This window comes from Myodes glareolus, chromosome 3 (assembly GCF_982192425.1).
Source record: "Myodes glareolus chromosome 3, mMyoGla1.1, whole genome shotgun sequence".
Taxonomy (NCBI): Eukaryota; Metazoa; Chordata; class Mammalia; order Rodentia; family Cricetidae; genus Myodes; species Myodes glareolus.
Window position 1 is genome coordinate 76,903,864 of NC_142028.1, and position 20,487 is coordinate 76,924,350.

A 20,487-nucleotide genomic window follows, 5' to 3' on the forward strand; every position below is an offset into this window, starting at 1 on the left:
TATGTATATTCTACAACTCGAAAAAAATTTAAGGTCACCTTCTCTGTGAGGTTTTTCTGAGCCAACCCTAAGCAGTCAAGCGAGGAGAATCGGAGGCGGATCCAAACATGAGGGAGCTTTCGGAGCAGCTTCCGGCGGAAGGGAATGGTAAAAGAGCACTGAGCAGGACCAGAAAAGACTTGAAAGTGGCAGATCCTTAAAGAAGTGAGCTGCTGGGTGGCCCTGGGGGCGAAGATGGGGCGGGTCCGGAGAGGGGAGGGGCCGATCGAGGACGTTGGTCCGTCCGGAACCAGGAACCGGGTAAGGCGAGCCAGGAAAGCTAGGATTTCCTAGCAAGCCGAGTGAGCTAGCGCTGTTTGGAATCGACACCTGCCGGAGGGGCGCTGTTCTATGACTTGGGCTCCTCAACTTTCCACAGCCCAAGATCACCCCTACCTCACCTGACGCCGACACACAAGGCAGGAGTGGCCGGAAGCTTCCGCTGTGCGGGCTCCCTTTCCAGTGGAGCCTTTCCTCCGTTTCGCTTCGTCTTGCCGACCTCAGCACGGGTAGCCCCAGCAGGAGGGCAATCGCCTTGCTGAGAAGCAAGCCCCGGAACCCTGAGTGGATGATATTCTGGACACCGATACCACAGGGGATCCACACGTGCAGTGGATCCACACATCTAACTTCACCCCTCTGAATACCCAGTCCGCTACAGTGTCGATGCTTTTTCCTGAAAAAGAGGGAGAACGGCAAGGCTTATGGAAACTAAGTGGTTTTTTTCTGAACTGTGGTGTACCCTTGAAAGCAAACTTCTGGGACCAGGTCAAAGACTTGGAGGGTATGGATTGTGAAGCCCTGACTTTAAACACTCAGGGCAGCCTGTTTTTGCTCTAGCATTCAGAGAGCCGTGTTTCCAGGTCCCCTCCCTCACATTTCACCAGAACCAGGGCTTTCCTAAGTGCTCGAGGAGTGGTCCCAATATGTGTTGCCTTGGCGGCTGCAGTCTTTTTGTGACCCTCTTGTCTTGGTTGTGCAATCTGACCTAAATCCACTACTAGCCAGGACAAAGCCACCTCAGTCCAGGCCCTGCACAGTCAGATCCAGGTTCAGGGGTTAAAGCCCAGGCCTCTTGCTAGGTTACAGTTCCTCAGCTGCACAGACCTGAGAAAGCCATCCCAATCTAGGATCTAGTAATAGGGACATATCCTTCCCGGTGGGAGAGCAGGTGAGGCCTCCAGTGTCCCACTGACTAGTCTTTCATTTACTGCCATCATTTAGGCTGCATGAGACCGGTAACTGTCATCCTGTTCAGTATGAAGGATTGTGGGAAAACAGAGCTAAGGTGGAAAGACTGGGCCTTAATTAAGGTCACACTTAGCCGTAACTAGGACACACCTTTTCCTAAGGCAGTCCTTACACTTTCCACAGCGCTTCAAGCTTAGAAATCTTAGAGAATGAAGCTGAGGTCCAAGGGGATATGAGAGAAGAAAGGATGGGGGCTGAGATGTAGCTCAATGATGAGAACATTTGCCTAGCATTTACAAGGCCCTGAGTTCAAACCCTAGTATGGGGGTGTTGGGGAAGTCGTCATGGATTAATGCTACAAGACTCCCTGAAGGGAGTCACAGATTGTTCTGGGTCATTATCAGAGCTCCTTGACTTGGCTGCCTAACCTTTGACCCAAGCTAGTACACTCTCTGCCTACCCCCCTCCCCAAAGAGGTCACACAATACCACTGACACTGTGTAATGAGAATAAAACAAGCTACAGCAACAGCTACTATTGATTGAACACTTACACTGTCTCCTTTAACTACAGCCACCTGAGTGAGCGTTCTTGCCTAGTATGTGTGAGACCATGGGTATTGATCCTCAACACCAGGACAGAGGAGTCCCATTTTTGCAGATAAGGAAGAGACAAAGTATGCAACATGATGAAAGTCATGAATATCAGAGCCAGATTTCTAAGCCAGGTCTCCTTAACTCTGGAATCCATGTTCTCCTGATCACTGGTCAGCAAAAGAGGTCCTGCCCTGCCCTCCTACTTGCAACCCTGAAAACCCAACCAAGCCTGTTAGTCTAAGTCAGGTCCTTCTCTAAACTTAACTCAAGGCCCTTCCTGCTGAAATCCCACAGGCTTCTTCATCCTAGTGACCTCACTCATCTTGGGGGCCCCTGGCTCCGATCTTTAGGAAGCTTAAAGAGGAAGGAAGGCCTGAGTTGTGGCTGGAGTTCTGTTAAGGTGGCGAGCAGTAGTAGTTCCTCACAGGAACAACAAACAAACAAAAAAGGATTTCCTTTTTCCTACCTCCCAGTCTCAATTAGTTGCAGAAGTAGACTTGAAGAGGCAGTAGAGATTGCCTGGATGATTGGAAAGATATGTAAAGGCTTTCTCTTATCTCTATTTCTCCGCCCCGTTTTGAAGATTGAAAAAAATCTATATTTTTAAATAGTTTAATATTAAGAAAATAAGACATGAATGGAGCACTAGGACTTGAAGACAGACTCCTGAGTAAAGAAAAAGCACCAGACTAAGAAATCCCGTGCTTGTGGAGGGAGGATTCCGGCTCCTCCCCCACCCGGGCAGAACTTCTGAGGTCGTGAGAAGACTGCGCCTGGCACCGAGTGAAGGTGGCTATTGTGACTTTCCCGAGCCCGGGAAGGGGTGGCTCAGTGCCAAGGGTGTGACCTGGTCCAAAGCCCTGGGATGGAACTGCCCTTCGTCCCGGCTGTACCCGAGGAGACCCATTCTGGGCGAGAGGGCGTGTCAAAGGCGGAGTCTCCAGCCCGATCTCCCGCCCCGCTCAGCGTCCGCGTGGTTCTCATACATTTTACCCCCAGATCCTGAGGTCTTAGCCGGCTTCTGGTTGAGGTTGCGCTGCTGAGAGGATCAATCCCCCAAGGTCTGACTGTGACCTCTGCCCAGAAAAGACCAAGGAACGCGCTCTTCGGGCAGACCTGGGCTCCACCGGCTTCCAACTAGTCTGGGACCAAGAGTTTTGGAGTTCGAAACAAGTGAGCCGCCCCAGAAGGACAGAGCCGGGGTATTGGACTCGCCATGGCTGCGCACGCCCGCCGTCTGTGCCATGTCGCTTTCCATGTGCCAGCTGGACAGCCCCTCGCTAAGGATCTACACCGCCTCTTCGGCTTCCAGCCCCTGGCGGTGCGGGAAGCAGGCGGCTGGAGACAGGTGGCCCTGCGCAGCGGAGAGGCAGTCTTTCTAGTGAACGAGGGCTCGGGGCCGGGGGAGCCACTGTACGGCCTGGATCCGCACCACTTGGTGCCTAGCGCCACGAACCTGTGCTTCGACGTGGAAGATGTGGCCGCCGCCGCCCGGACGCTGGCGGCACGGGGCTGCGTGGTGCCGGTACCACCCACTAGCGTGAGGGATGCACAGGGCACAGCCATCTATACAGTGGTCAGCTCTCCGGCTGGTAACCTTAGCTTTACGTTGCTGCAACGTGCAGGCTATCGCGGATCCTTCCTGCCTGGATTCAGACCGCTGCCTTGCACGTCTGGCCCTGGCTGGATCAGCCACGTGGACCACTTGACCTTGGCCTGCACCTCTGGCAGCTCCCCTACTCTTAGGCGGTGGTTCCACGACTGCCTAGGGTTTCATCACTTGCCGCTGAGCCCAGGTGAGGATCCGGAGCAGGGCCTCAAGGTGGCTGCAGAGTCTGGGCGAGGGGGACTAAGGCTTACTGCCCTGCAGATCCCGCCTGACAGCACTGTCCCCACCCTCGTACTGGCAGAGTCCCTACCGGGACTCCCCAACAAACAGGACCAGGTAGAGCAATTTCTAGCCCGCCATGGGGGGCCAGGCCTGCAGCATGTAGGACTATACACTCCTAACATCATGGAAGCTTCTGAGGGGATGGCGAAGGCAGGAGGCCGGCTCCTAACCCCTCCTGAAGCTTACTATCAGCAGCCCGGCAAAGAGGAACAAATCATAGCTGCGGGGCACAAACCTAGTCTTCTAGGACGGCAGGGAATTCTGTTAGATGGCGCTAAAGACACATTTTTGCTTCAGGTTTTTACCAAGTCCCTCTTCACTGAGGACACCTTCTTTCTGGAGCTGATTCAGAGACAGGGGGCCACAGGCTTTGGCCAGAACAACATCCGGGCACTATGGCAGTCGATACAAGAGGAAGCTGCGAGGGCCCAGGGAGCCTAACGCCCGCCATATCTGGGAGTCGCCGCCTGTCCTAGATGCTCTAAGGAGTCCAGCACAGGCCTGCTGGAGCTGACGCGCCTCACAGGATCACACCCCAGATAAAGCCCATCCTTCCCTTCAGGGCCAGGTGCGGGTCTTCATTCCAACCAGTACCAGCCAATTCTAGATTCTCTCGCCGGACTCCAAAGAGATGGGACTTAAAATGTCTGACACCTCTAGGTAATAGAATAAAAGAATGAAGTCGTGAGACACAACACTCTGAACTGCCTTTGTGTCGTCTCTGCATTTCTTCCCCATCCCCTGAAGGTCTTGGCTTTATTAACCCTTGTGCTTTCTGAAGTTTCACTACTTGTGAAATGGACCCTGAATAAATGATTTTGAGGAAGAATTTAATACAAATTCTCCTCTGTGCTGACCTCCCCAGGGAGCAACGGCTGCAGGTGCAGACTAGTCAGGATTAGCCCAACCACCTGCTCTAAAATGATGCTCCAATCAGAGCTTACCTGAGACCCAGAATGGAAGCATTGGATGTCAGCCACTGACAGGTGCTCCCTGCAGCTGCCCTGACTCTGCCAGGGAAGAATACTCAGGTAAGAATGTGTCCAGAGTAAGTCAGAACCAAGCTGACTTGACCATTTTCTGAGCCTCACAAAAGTAAGTGAATGGGGCTAGGTAAAATGTAGAACATTCTCCAAAAGGACTACAGAAATAGGCATTTTATTAGACTGGATTTGGGGTGGGCCTCCCAGAGGTATCACTGGGCCGTGCTGTTGGGTGCATCTGTGGGAATATGAGGCTGAAAGAAACTATCCAGGATTTGCTGGCCCCGACTGGGCTTTTTCCGGCTTGATGGAGTGGACATGCGGGACCTTTTAGAACCCTGTAGAAAATCCAAAGATGGGAAGTAATAAGTACACATCAGGGAATCTTTTGCCTGCCCTACTAATCTAGCCTATGATGCTGTAGGATTTTCCACCTCCCCAAAAGGTGCCCAAAAAAAATCTTGCTAGATGCAAAGATGGGGCTGAGGACATCGCTCAGTTGATAGAGGGATTGTCTAACATGCACAAAGCCCTAGGTTTGCGTCCCAGTGTTGGATAGGTGCAAGGACCTGAGTCGGGGACCCAGTATATATGTTACATGGTTCACAAGCACCTATAACATCAAATCCAGGGGATCCAATGCCCTCTTCTGGCCTCTATGGGTACTACACTCAATGTACATATACCTACACATAGATACATACACATAGTTAAAAATAATAAAAACAAATCTTTTTCTAGGACCCCAAAATTAGCAGTTATTTTCAGTAAGCAGCTTTTCCTGATCCTTGTCTCACAGATGGCTCCCTACCTCAGTTCCCGCAGAACCCAGAACAAATACTATACATCCCCGTGACACCAGAGCCCACACCAATGTTCTTCTCCTCCTACGCTATGGGTCTCACTGTACCATCAGTCCCTAGTTCACAATGGATAATATCCAAGACGTCCATACATGACTTCTAAGAGCCCGAGAGGCAGGCCTGGGGAAGACAAGGGGATGAGCTTCTGAGACTCACCTTGCAGGTGCCTCGCCGATGGTCTTCATACATGTGGAATACCTAGCCAAGACGGAGGTGGGGGAAACAAAACAGGAATGGCACCTTCTCCAAAAGAACCAATAGCCTGAGTTCCACCCTGGCCTATGGACAGCCCCAGCAATTTTATTTAAAATATACATTTCTTTTTTCATTTATACAGCAATAAGTTCATGTAAGAGACAAACAAGACAGCAAAAGTACCTTTTTCATGGCAGTGGAGACAGCTGCATTGTGGAATTCCTCCCAAGTCAACCATCGAGCACCAGGAGGTGCAGGGGTGGCTGGGGTCTGTCCTTCTAGGGATAGACTATATACTTGATATGTCAGTTTGATGTGAGAGAAGACGTGGATCACCTGGGGAGGGAAGAGACGGAGCCGGGTCTGTGAATGTTAACACTCATTCCTGGCACTCATTCCTGGCACCTCTGCTAACCTACCTCTCCCAGGTGCTGGGGACGAGTGTTGGGGAGGGGTCCGGACCAGCTCTGCAGTTCCTGCAGAAGGGCTTTGTGCTGATGCTGGTCTGAGGGCTCCAGGGCGACAGATGGAAACTCCCAGAGTCCGGCCAGCAGACCTGATGGCAGCCAGATAAGGGGTCAGCTTCTTCTACTGCCCCTTTATTCCCTGGTTGCTTGTGACACTGACCTCCAGCCCCCATATTCAGGCACCTGAGTGAGGCCTTTGCACCAACAGAATGAGGGGACTCCCACTGGTCCTGGGCTGCTCCACAACACAAATGGCAGAGTGCTCCTCCCTGGGAGGCCTGCGGCTGGCCTTTCGAGGAAAGTTGGCCACTCCCAGAGAGGGGTCCCAGGGTTTTGTGGGAGGTAGGCAAAGCTGGCACTGTCTAGTCTTGAGAGCTGCAAACAAAGATCCCAAACTCTGCTCAGGCCGAGTGGCCTAAGGTGTCAAGCCCAGGGGGAGGCTTAGTCCCACTGCAGAATCTTACTCAGGCTTGAAAAGGCAGCTCCCTAACAGGGCCAGGAGAGGCAAGCTGGGGTCAGGGCTGGTGCTTACCACACTCCTCTACGTCAGGACTGCCTGGCAAGGCTGAGAGCTGTTCCCGCTCCACCTGAGAGAGACACAGAAGCGTGTCATAGGGCAAGGGTCATTCACCAGGTCACCTTAACTTGTCCTTAGGAGGCTTACCCTCTGGTACGCCTGGCATAGGGTCTGCACAGGGCACTGGCTGCAGAGAGGGTGTTGTGGGGTACACACTGTGGCCCCCAGCTCCATGGCTGCTTGATTGAAGTCCCCAGGCCGGGCTGGATCCACGAGCTGATTGGCTAGGCTCCTAAAAGTAAGGACACTACTGCAAGCAAAAACCCTCTGGACAGACCCTTCCCAGTTTCCCATCATCCCAGCATCTTACCAGAGATGACGAGAGACAACGGTGCTGCTGGGATCAGCACCAATGGCGCGGACACGGCACAGCACCCGTAAGACATTCCCATCCACCACACCAGTTACCTGGCACAGAGGAACCTGGGAGTCAGACTGGACTTGGAGGAAGGGGGGTGTGCACACTGAATGTAGGTGGCATACAGGTTTACCCGGTCAAAGGCAATGGAAGCAATGGCTCCAGCTGTGTAGCGCCCCACGCCAGGCAGGAGCTGCTGCAGGGTCTCTGCTGTCCGTGGCACATGACCGCCTAGCTCCTCTACCACCTGGTTGGAGTAGCAAGGTTTAGTTTGAGGACACCTGAGGCTGCGGGCTTCCTAGTCAGCGCACCACCACACACTTACCTTCTTAGCTCCCTCCTGCAGCCGACGGCCTCTAGAATAGTAGCCCAGGCCAGACCAGAGCTGGTTCACCTCCTGTAGGTGGAGGTCAGAGGTCAAAGACGGGTGGTCGGTCCCTCAGTTGTTATCATTCCCCCTACCCAAGGGTGGCTCACCTCCAGGGAAGCACTGGCCAGGTCCTGAAGCGTTGGCCACTTCTGAGGAAGTAAGGTCAAGGATGAGGGTGTGAGAGGAAGCCTTTTCCGGGGTCTAGGGGTCTAGCCGACTCTCCCCTCCCTCCCTGGCATCACCTGCATCCATCGTGTATAATAGTCGATCACCGTGGCAACCTGGGTCTGCTGCAGCATAACCTCTGACACCCATACTGGGGAAGGGGATTAACATGAGGTACTGCTAACTCACCCTGACTCCTAGCCCCTAGTCCCCAAACCTAAACATAGTCCCTAAACTAAGGACTTGCAGGCACAGCAGCCCAGTTATGTACTGACCAGCATAGGCCCGCCTGTCCAAGTTGGCTTCCTCCTCTACCTGTCAATGAAACCACAGGTGAAGACTCAGAATTGAAAGGGCTGAGTCAGCTTCCCAGCCCACTGTCCCTGTCCCACTTACCCATCTTCTCCAAGGCAGGTCCCGCTTCTCTTGGTCATACCAGCTGAGCAAGTTCCTTCGGAATGTCGTGACATCGGTCACGTCTCTGAACAGATGGTACAGGCAGACAGAGGTTTGCAGTATCTCCTCATCCTTCCGCTTCGCCCGGCCTGCAGGACGGCCAGGACACTCTGGATTACCCTTCCCCTCCATAGTTTCTTTTAAGAACTATTTTTAAGTGCGCGTGTATCTGAGGTATCTGATTCCCTAGAGCAGGAGTTCTGGGCAGTTGTAAACTGCCTGACAGCTAAAATGTCTCTCCAGCAGCAGGGTCTCAACAAGATCTCAGTCCAGGCTGGCCTCAAACTTGCTGTGTAGCCAAGGCTAGCTTTAAACTCCTAATCCTCCTGTTCCAACTCCCCAAGTGCTGGGATTATAAGGGTGATTGCTACCTCTGGCTCTTCCATATTAAATATTTTATTCTTATTGTGTATGAATGACATGAATGTGTAGGCAGGCATGCCACGTGTGCATGTGGAGGTCAGAGGGCAGCATTCAGAGTTGGTTCTCCCCTCCCACCTTTCTGTGGGCCCTGAAGATCAAGCTCAGGTAATTAGGCTTGTGTGACAAAAGCTTCTTCCCACTGAGCCATCCTGCTGGCCCCTCTTGGAATTTTTTTGCACAGGTCCATCAAGAACTCAGGGTATAGCAACCTCTAGTAGCAACCTGTAGTAGCCTGTTCGTATTTGGGGCTTCTCCTACCCACACCCCTCACGCAGTCTTTAGAGCTACAATTGGAGTTCTAGTTATGTGTAGCCTTGGCCAAATTTCTGGTCTTAGTTTTGCCGGTGTCTTTGTTCTCTCTGGGCTACAAATGAAAACTCAATAGTTTTAGTTAGACAGAATAGGTACCCATGTAGGGTGTTTCCCTATTTTCAAAACTCATTCAGGTTTATAAACTCATTTGATTTATAAACTCGTTTGCACGACAGTGAAGAAATGTGTTGATGAAACTGTTCCATTCTACTGTTAAGAAAACACCCAGAGCGCGTGGCCCAAAGTTACACAGCAACAGTCAGAATTAGCTTCTTAAATCCTTGGTACATAGCAAGCTTGAATCTGCCCTCTTGTACGGCCAGTGAAACCAGTCCCTTGACACTCTGGCAGGGGCCGAGCTCCTTACCATCAGGGGCAGAAGGTTTGGCCTGGCTGCTGCTAAGGGCACATTTTCCCCTTCTCTCAGGGTTAGCTGGTAGCTTTTTGTGACTCCTGACAGACGCTCGTAGCTTCTTCATGATAACCTGGAAGAGACAGATGTAGCCAATGGGGTCAGCCACAATGAGGCTGAATATGAAGTCCTGAAGGAATTAGAGCCGCCTCTCCCCAAATCACTCAGAATGTCCAGCTTGGCTTTTTCTTTTCATTTCTTTTTGGTTTTTCGAGACAGGGTTTCTCTGTAGCTTTGGAGCCTGTCCTGAAACTTGCTCTGTAGACCAGGCTGGCCTCAAATTCACAAAGATCCGTCTGCCTCTGCCTCCTGAGTGCTGGGATTAAAGGCGTGCGCCACCACCACCTGGCTTTGCTTTGCTTTTCTGTTTTTTGTCTGCATGCATGCACGCATGTACCACATGCTACCCTGAGAGGCTGGATGTTAGATCCTCTGATACTGTAGTTACAGCTGTGAGCTGTCATATGCATTCTGGGAACTGAATTCTACTATAAGAACAGCAAGTGCTACCAGGCTTAATCCCAATATTTGTGAGTTCGAGACCAGCCAGGTCTCCAAAGCGAGACAGGACAGCCAAGACTGTTCCACAGAGAAACCCTGTCTCGACAAAAAACAAACAAACAAAACCCAGCAAGTGTTATTCAATGCTGAGCCATCTCTCCAGGCCCCTGTGTCTTTTGAAACAGGGTCTCACTGCATAGTCAAGGCTGGCTTCACACCCTGGTCCTCTGTGATGCCTAATCTTGGTTGTGAACTTGACTAAATCCCGAGCATTTGGGCATGTCTATGAAGAATTTTCTGTTTCTTTTTTTTCGAGACAGGGTCTTACTGTGTAGCCTTGGCTGTCCTCTGTAGACCAGGCTGGCTTCAAACTCACAGAGATCCACCTGCCTCTGCCTCACAAAAATGAGAAAACAAGAATTAAAGAGGGAAAAAGATATGCCCAAGAGCAGATGGCAAATCAATGAGAAGAGAGATGGGCTAGTAAATCTTAACTGGCCAGCCATTAGTAACGAGAAAATACATCTGGCTGACTGTTACTAGGCTGTTTTCCTGGTTATCTTATTTATTTATTTATTTATTTATTTATTTATTTATTAAGTATACAGCGGTTTGTCTGTATACTTACAGAAGAGGGAACCAGTTCTCATTACAGATGGTTGTGAGCCACCATGTGGTTGCTGGTAATTGAACTCAGGACCTTTGAAAGAGCAAGCTGTGCTCTTAACCTCTGAACCATCTCTCCAGCCCCTGGTTATCCTTTCTCTAATTGTAAAAACATAACGAACAGGAAACAGCAAGATGGCTGAACAGATAAAGGTACCTGCTGCCAAGCCTGGTTATCACAGCATGTATGGGCTCACACACACACAAAACATACCAGAAAGGAAGGAAGGAAGGAAGGAAGGAAGGAAGGAAGGAAGGAAGGAAGGAAGGAAGGAAAGAAGGAAGGAATTCAATGCAATGCCCAGCAAAATTCTTCAAAGACCTTGAAAGAACAGTATTCAACTTCATTTGCAAAAGCAAAAAATCCAAGATAGCCAAAACAATCCTGTGCAATGAAAGAACTTCTAGAGGCGTCACAATCCCTGACTTCAAACTCTATTACAGAGCTACAGTACTAAAAACAGCCTGGTATTGGCTAAGAACAGACAGGAGGACCAATGGAACTGAATAGAAGACCCAGATATCAATCCACACATCTTCGAATACCTGATCTTTGATAAGGAAGCAAAAAATATCAAATGGAAAAATGAAAGCATATTTAACAAGTGATGCTGGCATAACCGGATATCAACACGTAGAAAAATGAAAATAGACCCATATCTATCACCATACACAAAACTCAAGTCCAAATGGATCAAAGACCTCAACATAAAGCCAGCCACACTGAACCTGATAGAATAGAAAGTGGGAAGTACACTTGAACGCATTGGCACAGGGAACCACTTCCTAAATAAAACCCCAGTAGCACAGACACTGAGAGAAACAATTAATAAATGGGACCTCCTGAAACTGAAAAGCTTCTGTAAAGCAAAGGACACCGTCAACAAGACAAAATGACAGCCTACAGAATGGGAAAAGATCTTCACTAACCCCACATCAGATACAGGTCTGATCTCCAGAATATACAAAGAACTCAAAAAATTGGACACCAAAAGATCACATAATCCAATTAAAAAAAAAAAATGGAGTACAGACCTTAACAGAGAACTCTCAACAGAGGAATCTAAAATGGCTGAAAGACACTTAAGGAAATGTTCAACATCCTTAGTCATCAGAGAAATGCATCAAAACAACTCTGAGATTCCATCTTATACCTGATGACAACTTATGTTGGAGAGGTTGTGGGGAAAGGGGAACACTTCTGCATTGCTGGTGGGAATGCAAGCTGGTATAACGCCTTTGGATGTCAGTGTGGCTATTTCTCAGAAAATTAGGAAACAACCTTCCTCAAGACCCAGTAATACCACTTTTGGGTATATATCCAAAGGATGCTCAATTGTGTCACAAGGACATGTGCTCAACTATGTTCACAGCAGCTTTGTTTGTCATAGCCAGAACCTGGAGACAACCTAAATGCCCCTCGATCGAAGAATAGATAAGAAAAATGTGGTACATTTACACAATGGAGAAAAATAATAATGACAGCTTCAATTTTGCAGGAAAAAGGATGGAGCTAGAAAACATTATTTTGGGTGAGGTAACCCAGACACAGAAAGACAATTATCACATGTACTCACTCATAGGTGGTTTTAAAATGTAAAGCAAAGAAAGCCAGCCTACAAACCACAATCCCAGAGAACTTAGACAACAATGCAGACACTAGGAGAGACTTACATAGATATAATCTACATGGGAAGTAAAAAGTAGAAAAAAACAAGATCTCCTAAGTAAATTGGGCGCATGGGGACCTTGGGGGAGGGCTGTAGGGGGGAGGGGAGAGGCAGGGAGGGGTGCAGAGAAAAACGTAGAGCTCAATAAATATCAATAAAATAAAAAAAAGAAGGAGAAAAAAAATAAAATAAGAAAGAGGCTTTAACGGAAGTATCTAACACTTCAGAGTGGGTGCTTATTCTCTGCTCAACCCCAGGCGGTGCTTTACTGGGTTGGCGGCTCAACCCAATGGCTCCTGGAGGCAGGAACTATTACTTCCATTTCAGCTCAGAAAGCAGAGGCTAGGTAAGCAACTTGATCCTATCTTTGGTTGTGCTGCAATCCTACCAAACCTGTTTTAATCTCTTCCTACCAGTACTTGGAATTCACCACTTCACTTTCATCAAATGACCATGCTTTCGCTTTTGGGTGTGTGTGTGTGTTGGGGGGGGGGATATACAAACTATTGGCTCTGTCTTCTTCCCACCTCTCCGTGATGGCCCCTCTTTTTTCCTAGGCCCCACACCTACAATACTCCAATACTCTGAACAGGACATTCTCTTCCCCTTCATCACCAACCTCCTTTGACACACTTGCTCACTTTCACAATTTCTCCTTCGGCCTGTTCTCCGAAGAAAGCAATCTTTCCAAGATATGATCATTGCTTCCACAACGTAATCCCAGTAATCCCACGTTTGCACCTGTAATCCCAGTGTTTAGGAGGTGGAGCCAGGAGGTTCAGGAATTCAAAGTCAAGGTCATCTTCAGCTAAAAAGTTTGAAATCTCTCCTAGCCAATATGAAACCACAAAAAAAACCCAGAAGTGATCATGGCTTTTTTTTTTTCCACTTCCATATATGAACTGTTTAATAGCTTCCCATCAATCCTTTAACAAATGTTTTTAGAATTGCCTACTGTGCGGCAAACAATTTACCTCAGTGTGGGTACAACAGAGGTCCTTGTGATCACAGATGAGAAACAGGGGAACTAGGAATGTTAAACACCACAAGGTTGTTTCTTTACCTATTTCCCACCTAGAAGGCTCATGATCTCTGCTCTACCTGTCGGGCTAAGAGGACAACTGATCCTCCCCAGACCATTACTGTGAGCTTGTCAATCTACAGAACCTACTGTTATACAAGATCTCACAGACACTTTACAAAGGGTTTTGATGTAGTCACGTCTTAAGTTTTATTGTGTACACGGGGTTAAGTCATTTATCAACAGGAAATCTTTCACCAAACTGTGTTGTGCTTAAATATGTCTAAAATAAGCTACTTGGGGTGAGAATCCCGAAGTTTAAGCCAACACTGGCCACTTAGCTGTGTTGAACTTAACCACCTTCTTGCCTCCGGAAGATGATGCTCTGCTGGCCTTGGCGGTTGCAGAGACCCTCAAACCTCAGCAAACACAGAGGATTCTTCCAGAGGAGAGCTTATAATCTAACAGAAGCCAACAGAGAACAACACACATAATAAATTACATAAGATATTTCAAAGAAGAAACGCCTAGGAAAGAGCACAAATGTCTCAGTTTTCTAAAAACTGCTCACTCTCCAAAGCTACAGAGAAACCCTGTCTCAAAAAACAGAAAGGAAACAAAACATCGAACAAACAAACAAGGGTGGCATTAAGGGCATGTAACCCAGCACTCCAGGTGTGGAGATTGAGGATTTTTGTTGTCCTTGTTTTAAAGGAAGATCAAGGTCAGCCTGTGCTACTAGAGACCCTTTTTTTCTTTTTCTTTTGCCGATTTGTTGTTTGTTTTTTGGAGGTTTCGCAGGATTTCTCTGTGTAGCCACTGGCTGTCCTGGGTGACTCCATAAACCAGGTTGGCCTTGAATTCTAGAGACCCACTGTCACTTGAGCGCTGGGATCAAAGGCGTGCCCCACCGCCGCCAGGGTAAGACTCTAGTTTAAAAAAATCAAAAAACAAAAAAACCCAAACCCTCCACAAATGTATATGAGGTCTCTTATTTCCTTAGAGCCTGTGCCAAATATATCTATCATACACAATACATATTTGTTAAATGAATTAATGGGATGGGGAAGATTTAAAGGAGATTCCTTTTTCAGTGAGGTGAGGTAATGCTGCATATTGATAAAAAAAGACACTCCCTCCAGAAAAATGGTTGATTCAGGGGAAATCCAGGCCGGTAGGCGGAGAATGTGCACGCGCCTTACGGTGGCACTGGTTTCCGACGAGTGTTACTACTACCTCTCTTACGACGGGTCAAATTCGGACAAGTTGGCTCTTCCTTGATATCCTACTATCAAAGCCTTAACCCAAGTGCACATTATCACTGTGTGAATTATCTTAAAAGCGTTCCTGCCGATTGGTCGTTTTACCACCTATACCCGCGTCCGGTAAAACGCCTCCCGCCTCTCCCTTCCTCCAACTTTCTGGGGTTGTGTCCACGCTCAGACCCTTTACAAAGTGCGGCGCGCCCAACTCTCCTGAGCTCCTAGGCATGGTTTAGTTCAGCATAGGAGGCATGCTCTCCTCCACCCCCGGGAATCCTGCGCTGCCCATGCCAGCCCTGGGCTGTTAGATGAAAAGATCGGTAGTGACTTAAAAATTCCAAGTTCCCGCCAGAGCATGCGGGGAAAATAAATTACCTCCCGCGCAATCTCCAGCCCGCTGCCCCGGAGAACTCGCCAAGGGGCGTGGCTTCGCCCAGTCCGGACGCTCAGCCAATAGGCTCTCGGCGCGCGCAAGGTCCGCTCTCCGCGCTCGGCCCGGACACTCTGAACGGAAGTTGACCCCACGAGACCCAGACGGCGAGACCCGCCCCATCCTGCGCCGGAGTCTCTCCGGGAGACGAAGCGGAAGTCTCCGCGTACTTCCAGAAGACTGGCGCTGGGCGCGCGGCATCATGGCCGCCGACAGTGACGACGGTGTGCCTTCGGTTCCAGCGACCTCTGACGGTGAGCGACTTCCCAGGAGGTAGCCACAGAAGCCTCCAGGGTCCTGTGGAGGGATAAGCCTCGGGCCGGTAGTCCTAGAGTCAGGCCTGTAGCTTCTGTTAGCGCCTGCTGTCCTAGGAGACTACAAGTCCCAGTGTGCAGCGCGTGCAACTTTAAAGCCCGTGAAGTTAGATTGTAGAGCAGTGAGGGAGGTGCTGTTTGGCTCGAGCCGGTGGTTGTCAATCGGTAACACCAGGGAAGTGGGGAGTCGTCCACGGTAAGTGGAGCTTGGGTCTAACTTTGAAGCACTCTTGTATCTGTTGAGGCACCATGAGTATGGAACCGTACGGGCTCTGTGTTTGAGACAGGATCTTGCTCTATAGCACAGACCGGCTTTCAAACACAAAGGCCCTTCAGCTTTATGCTCCCTAGTCCTGAGATTACAGGCTCGGAGGAGAAAGAATACTCAAAGGTTGTCTACACTTGTCTCCTGAGTATGTTGCAAAACAGGAAAGGATTTCCCAGTCCCACATAAAGCCACTGCAAGACCCAGATACTCTCTTTCCACGTTTAGGGCACTGTCCAAGGCGTGTGTGTGTGTGTGTGTGTGTGTGTGTGTGGTGTGTATCCTCTATAGCTGGAGGTTGCAAGATCTCTAGGGAGAAGCTTGTCAATGGGCAACCCTTCTCCTACATCTAGCTTGGTGTCTGATCCACTGGGACCTTGTGGGAACATGACAATTCATTTCCTTTATCCCTAGGTGATGTCAACAAAACCACAAAATCTGCAGAGGAATTTGTGGTACGGGTTCCTGTCGTGGATGTACAGAGTGACAATTTCAAGGAGATATGGCCATCGCTCTTGCTGGCGTTAAAGACGGCTAGCTTTGTGGCTGTGGACACGGTGAGGCCTGGGAAACAGGGAGGACAGGTGGCTGTGAAGGGTTTTGTGGGTGTGGGAGATAATCACAGTCCTTTACCCATCCATAGGAGCTGAGTGGGCTTGGGGACAGGAAGAGTTTGCTAAATCAGTAAGTATAAGGCTTTTCTTGTTCATTTTTTTGGTTTTTCAAGACAGGGTTTCTCTGTGTCTTTGGAGCCTGTCCTGGAACTATTTCTTGTAGACCAGGCTGACCTCGAACTCACAGAGATCTGCCTCTGCCTCCCAAGTGCTGGGATTAAAGGCGTGTGCCACCCCCGCCCCGCATAAACCTTTTCTTTAACACCCTAACAAGTGTGTAGATCTCAGTCCAGGGTAGGGCATCCCAGCTCTCAGTAGTCTGGGTCCTTTGTGAAACTAACTTAGCCACAGCCATGCCCAAACCCAACTCTTCAGGTGCATCGAGGAGCGTTACAAGGCCGTGTGTCATGCTGCCAGGACCCGTTCTGTTCTGTCCCTGGGCCTCGCCTGCTTCAAGCAGCAGCCAGATAAGGTATGAGCTTCCCTCACCCCAGATGTGAGGCATGGGGCAGAAGAGTAGAGGTGGTGAAGGTTGGGAGGTTTTCTTCCTAATTTTTGATAGAACAGATCCTCCTTGTTTTTCAGGGTGAAAATTCTTACTTGACCCAAGTGTTCAATCTCACCTTACTGTGCATGGAGGAGTATGTCATAGAACCAAAGTCTGTGCAGTTCCTGGTACAGCACGGCTTCAATTTCAACCGGCAGTATGCTCAGGGTATCCCCTACCATAAGGGCAACGACAAGGTAGGGGTCCAGCTTCTGTCACCTTGAGTCTGTGTTTTCTGTGGCTTATTTCTCGCTGTCATAGACTGGACTGCCTGGGGGACATCTGCTTGTAAATATGGGGAGTCACTGGTGACAAGTCTGGGGACACATGAGACATACGAGGGAGGGTAGCATTGGGTTGGAAAATGAGGGAGTACTTCCCAGGTGTGCCGCCCAAGAGTCTGACTGGGCAGACATTCTGTTCTTCCCACTGACCCCTTCCCTTCCACCTAGGGAGACGAAAGCCAGAGCCAGTCAGTACGGACCCTGTTCCTTGAACTGATTCGGGCCCGTCGGCCCCTGGTGCTGCATAATGGCCTTATAGATTTGGTGTTCCTGTACCAGAACTTCTACGCACACTTGCCTGAGAACTTGGGAACCTTCACTGCTGACCTGTGTGAGATGTTCCCAGCAGGCATTTATGACACCAAATATGCTGCAGAGTTTCATGCCCGCTTTGTAGCTTCCTACTTAGAATATGCTTTCCGGAAATGGTGAGGACACGGTTGAGGGAAAGGGGTGGGGCCTGGTATGAACCTATTTCATTCACTTAAGATTATTTATCAAGTACCTACCATATGCCAGGCACTGTTTTTAGGTGCTGAGGATTCAGCAGTGAACAAAACACAAACCCCCTTGTTCTCGTGGAGCTTATATGCTAGTGGAGCAAAACCCTCTTGCGCTGTTGCAGTGAGCGGGAAAATGGGAAGCGGCAGGCAGCTGGCAGCCCACATCTTGCCCTGGAGTTCTGCAGCTATCCATCTAGCATGAGAGGCCATATTGACTACCGCTGCTGCATGTCCCCTATAACCTCCCGTCGTTCTCACACCACTGGCATCTGCACCAAGTTCTCGGTGAGAACATTCACCCTTTTTTGGGGGGAAGGGGGGTTCTGATGTATAGAACCCCTTCTAAGCCTCTTTCCACCCCTAGGCCTATGGCTGGTGCCCTCTAGGACCTCAGTGTCCTCAGTCACATGATATTGACCTTATCATTGACACTGATGAGGCTGTGGCAGAGGACAAACGGCGACGGCGGCGACGTAAGGACAGACGGAAGAGGGCCTTGCTGAACCAGCCAGGGACAGAGACCTTTGAGGAAGCTGAAGATGGTCCTCCCACAAAGCAGGTCTGTGAAGATAGCCTCAAGACAGAAATTGAGCAAAAAGTGACAGAGGGTGAAACTAGGGATCAGCTTGGCTCCAACCAAGATCACAAAAGTGATTTAGAGGTGGAGCATAAGGCAACAAGTTCTGAAATAGCTGATGTGGCTGCCTCAGAACTGCCAGTGAGTCAAGCCAGTCCTAATCCTGTGCCTGGGGATGGATTGCATCGGGCTGGTTTTGACGCCTTTATGACAGGCTATGTGATGGCCTATGTGGGACTGAGGCACGGACCTCAACTCTGCAGTTCTGGACCTTGGCTTCCTGAATGTCACAATAAGGTATACCTAAGTGGCAAAACTGTACCCCTCACAGTGGCTAAGAGCCAGTTTTCTCGTTCTTCCAAAGCCCACAACCAGAAAATGAAGCTGGCTTGGGGCAGCAGCTAACCCAAACATCTGCCTGGCACTAGACCTAGGGAAAGAAGCTAAGACTAGGAAAGAGATGTTTGGCACTGAGTCTGCATACCCTGAAGGCTGGGCAGAAGACTGCTACAGTTCATGGCCTGCTGTATGGCAAAACCCTATTTCAAAGTTATGTGAGTTGTTAGCCTGTGTATGTTGTGTTTAAGTACTACGGAGTTGTTGTGCAGGTCCTGGCAGAGACAATGAGCGCTTTACTGTTTTCTTTTGTACAAGAGACCTGACCCAGGGGTACAAAATAAGACTAACTAGCACCTGGAACATCAACTTTATTTTTTAATCTGAAAGTGTCTTGGGAAAAGTTTTACAAAAAAAAAAAATCAACAGAAATGAATTATGAAAATATTTAACCAACTTCATTCTTTGGTTATTTCTTATTGCGGCTCTGTAAGGACAGACTGTTCCCAAAGCTTCAGCTATAGCAGGGAGAAAATCAGTCCAAGTGTAATACATTAACTTCTGTTTGTATCACCTGTTGACACATACATAGAGCAGGCCCTGGGGCCTACAAATCAGCCCCACTCCCAACACCAAAGTTGAAAGTCTTGAGGCAAAACATTAAGACTCCTTTATAAATATGAAAATAGATTAATCAACTGGAAAAGTCTTTGAATAGGTTAGCTAAAATATCCTTGACCACCACGTTGCCTTGTCCCCCCTTGCATAGAGATGTAGTGATGTGGTCTGACCATACAGTACGTGCAAACAGCAATTATTCAAGTGTCTTAGACATACTGGCAAGAAGCATCCCAGTCTTCAGGTCTGAGAAACAGCCATGCCCTTTACAGCCTCCTAGTTAACTCCAGTGTCCATCCTGTAGCTTATATGCCCCAGAATGGGCACAAGAGACCTAGGATGGAAAAGGAACTAGGTAATAGCTGCATAGCTGCCTGCCAGCTCAGCCTGGAACTAAAGAGTCCTTTGGTCCTATCTAGGACGTGACTGTCAATGGGAGCCAGAGCTCCTTGCTGGATTTCAGAGGCTTAGAATTGGGTTGGCCCTAACTACATTGGGCACTGAAAGCCCAATTTTTAAGCCAGGCTTTTCTCAGCCTGCCTGGGGCTCCAGAGAAGAGCCTGGCTGTGCACCAAGGGTATCCAGCAGTTTCAGGTAAAGGTCCATTCCTAAGGTGAGGTAGGGACTAGTCCTCCCCCCACCTCACCCATCCTGCTCTCCCTGGGTTTGGAAGTTAATTCCAGAGATGGAGAAGAGGACAGGAGCCATTTGTGGCCTTTCTTCCACCTCCATCTCCTCAGAGGCATTGTCAGCACATGGGCTGGTCCCCTTCAGCTTGGGTCCAAAACCGTTTTCTTCTTGGGGGTTGGAGCAATCCATGGCCTCATGGACTGAAGCAGCTGGTAGGGCAGAAGCCCGGAATGGTGGGATCTCTCTTACTCCATACTTGAGACTACTGAGTCGTGGTGGAGGCCCATCAGATAGTGATTCCTCACAGCCCACAAATGGACAAGCCTGATGCAAGAACTCGGGTGAACCAGGCAAAGAACGCCACCGTCTGGAAGACATGGCCAGTGGCTCCTGACAATCAGCCAGAGGTGTAGTTCCAGGCCCTGGTGCGTCCAGGTCGAATACAAGGGAAATGACAGATTTGCTGGGCAGGTCAAAGAATTTGATCTTGCCACCCTTGAGATCTTGGCGTGCACTGAAAGGATTAACTTTTGGGGTATGTGTAGCACCATCTCGTGGCCGATAGTAGGGGTCCAAGACACTGACTGTACGTGGAGGCTTACGAGAGAAAATATCTGACTGGCTTCGAGACAGCCCAATAGTACGTCTTGGCCGTGGAGACTTATGGGGAATCTTGTCGTCCAGTGAGCTCAGTCGCTTCCCACCATGTACTTTGTCCACTGGTCCTGACGAACAGTAAGCTGTGTTACTCAGTGTAAGCAGACTGTGTTACACTTTTCTTGAGGAAAGTGAGACACGTAGTTGCCCCATTTTATCAATGAGAAAAGAGGGAAGCTATGTGCCAAGTCATAGCTCTAAGATCGCCTACTACTTGACTGTCCATGACCACTCCCCTCCCACTTCTGGACCTAGGATCTTTCCCCTGGGGGGATGTCTCACATCTCACCCCTC

General features: G+C 49.4%; 4 protein-coding genes across 7 annotated transcripts in view; 2 read left to right on the forward strand and 2 right to left on the reverse strand.

The window, feature by feature from the left end:
- Positions 1-239: 239 nt before the first annotated feature.
- Positions 240-4,421, forward strand: Hpdl (4-hydroxyphenylpyruvate dioxygenase like). Its single transcript, XM_048430600.3, has one exon. It carries the CDS (start codon positions 3,043-3,045, stop codon positions 4,156-4,158), a length of 1,116 nt encoding a protein of 371 aa, XP_048286557.1. The 5' UTR covers positions 240-3,042; the 3' UTR covers positions 4,159-4,421.
- A 438-nt stretch (positions 4,422-4,859) lies between these two features.
- Positions 4,860-14,960, reverse strand: Mutyh (mutY DNA glycosylase). 4 transcript variants are annotated; one of them, XM_087904701.1, is made up of 15 exons: positions 14,794-14,960; positions 9,254-9,371; positions 8,092-8,240; positions 7,971-8,010; positions 7,773-7,846; positions 7,638-7,679; positions 7,486-7,557; positions 7,294-7,407; positions 7,113-7,210; positions 6,890-7,034; positions 6,758-6,812; positions 6,409-6,600; positions 6,178-6,314; positions 5,720-6,094; positions 4,860-5,038 (listed from the first exon to the last, which is right to left on the reverse strand). In XM_087904701.1, exons 2-14 carry the CDS (start codon positions 9,363-9,365, stop codon positions 5,909-5,911), a joined length of 1,416 nt encoding a protein of 471 aa, XP_087760827.1. In that variant the 5' UTR covers positions 9,366-9,371; positions 14,794-14,960; the 3' UTR covers positions 4,860-5,038; positions 5,720-5,908. The 4 variants fall into 4 exon arrangements, with proteins under 4 accessions (XP_087760827.1, XP_087760826.1, XP_087760824.1 ...); XM_087904700.1 differs by having other exon boundaries at positions 5,720-6,121; XM_087904698.1 differs by lacking the exon at positions 14,794-14,960 and adding an exon at positions 10,128-10,337 and having other exon boundaries at positions 5,720-6,121.
- Positions 14,950-18,744, forward strand: Toe1 (target of EGR1, exonuclease). The gene is made up of 8 exons (XM_048430599.3): positions 14,950-15,102; positions 15,842-15,984; positions 16,071-16,111; positions 16,417-16,513; positions 16,627-16,785; positions 17,041-17,300; positions 17,498-17,660; positions 17,740-18,744. Exons 1-8 carry the CDS (start codon positions 15,051-15,053, stop codon positions 18,355-18,357), a joined length of 1,533 nt encoding a protein of 510 aa, XP_048286556.1. The 5' UTR covers positions 14,950-15,050; the 3' UTR covers positions 18,358-18,744.
- The window catches only part of Tesk2 (testis associated actin remodelling kinase 2), a 117,844-nt gene continuing 116,000 nt past the window's right edge, over positions 18,644-20,487 (reverse strand). Inside the window, exon 11 of the mRNA XM_085698744.2 lies at positions 18,644-20,261. Coding sequence (XP_085554870.1) covers positions 19,549-20,261 — 713 coding nt within the window. The 3' untranslated portion in view covers positions 18,644-19,548. The remainder of the gene's footprint in view (positions 20,262-20,487) is intronic.

Bases quoted from the DNA above. Each gene is read 5' to 3' on its own strand.
- Hpdl (XM_048430600.3), top strand. From the start codon at position 3,043: ATGGCTGCGCACGCCCGCCGTCTGTGCCATGTCGCTTTCCATGTGCCA.
- Mutyh (XM_087904700.1), bottom strand. From the start codon at position 9,365: ATGAAGAAGCTACGAGCGTCTGTCAGGAGTCACAAAAAGCTACCAGCT. The intron at 8,241-9,253 runs GTAAGGAGCTCG...GCCGTCCTGCAG, and splicing joins CAAACCTTCTGCCCCTGATG to GCCGGGCGAAGCGGAAGGAT. The intron at 6,601-6,757 runs GTAAGCACCAGC...CTTTGTTTGCAG, and splicing joins TCCTGACGTAGAGGAGTGTG to CTCTCAAGACTAGACAGTGC.
- Toe1 (XM_048430599.3), top strand. From the start codon at position 15,051: ATGGCCGCCGACAGTGACGACGGTGTGCCTTCGGTTCCAGCGACCTCT. The intron at 16,786-17,040 runs GTAGGGGTCCAG...CCTTCCACCTAG, and splicing joins ACCATAAGGGCAACGACAAG to GGAGACGAAAGCCAGAGCCA. The intron at 17,301-17,497 runs GTGAGGACACGG...GCGCTGTTGCAG, and splicing joins GAATATGCTTTCCGGAAATG to TGAGCGGGAAAATGGGAAGC.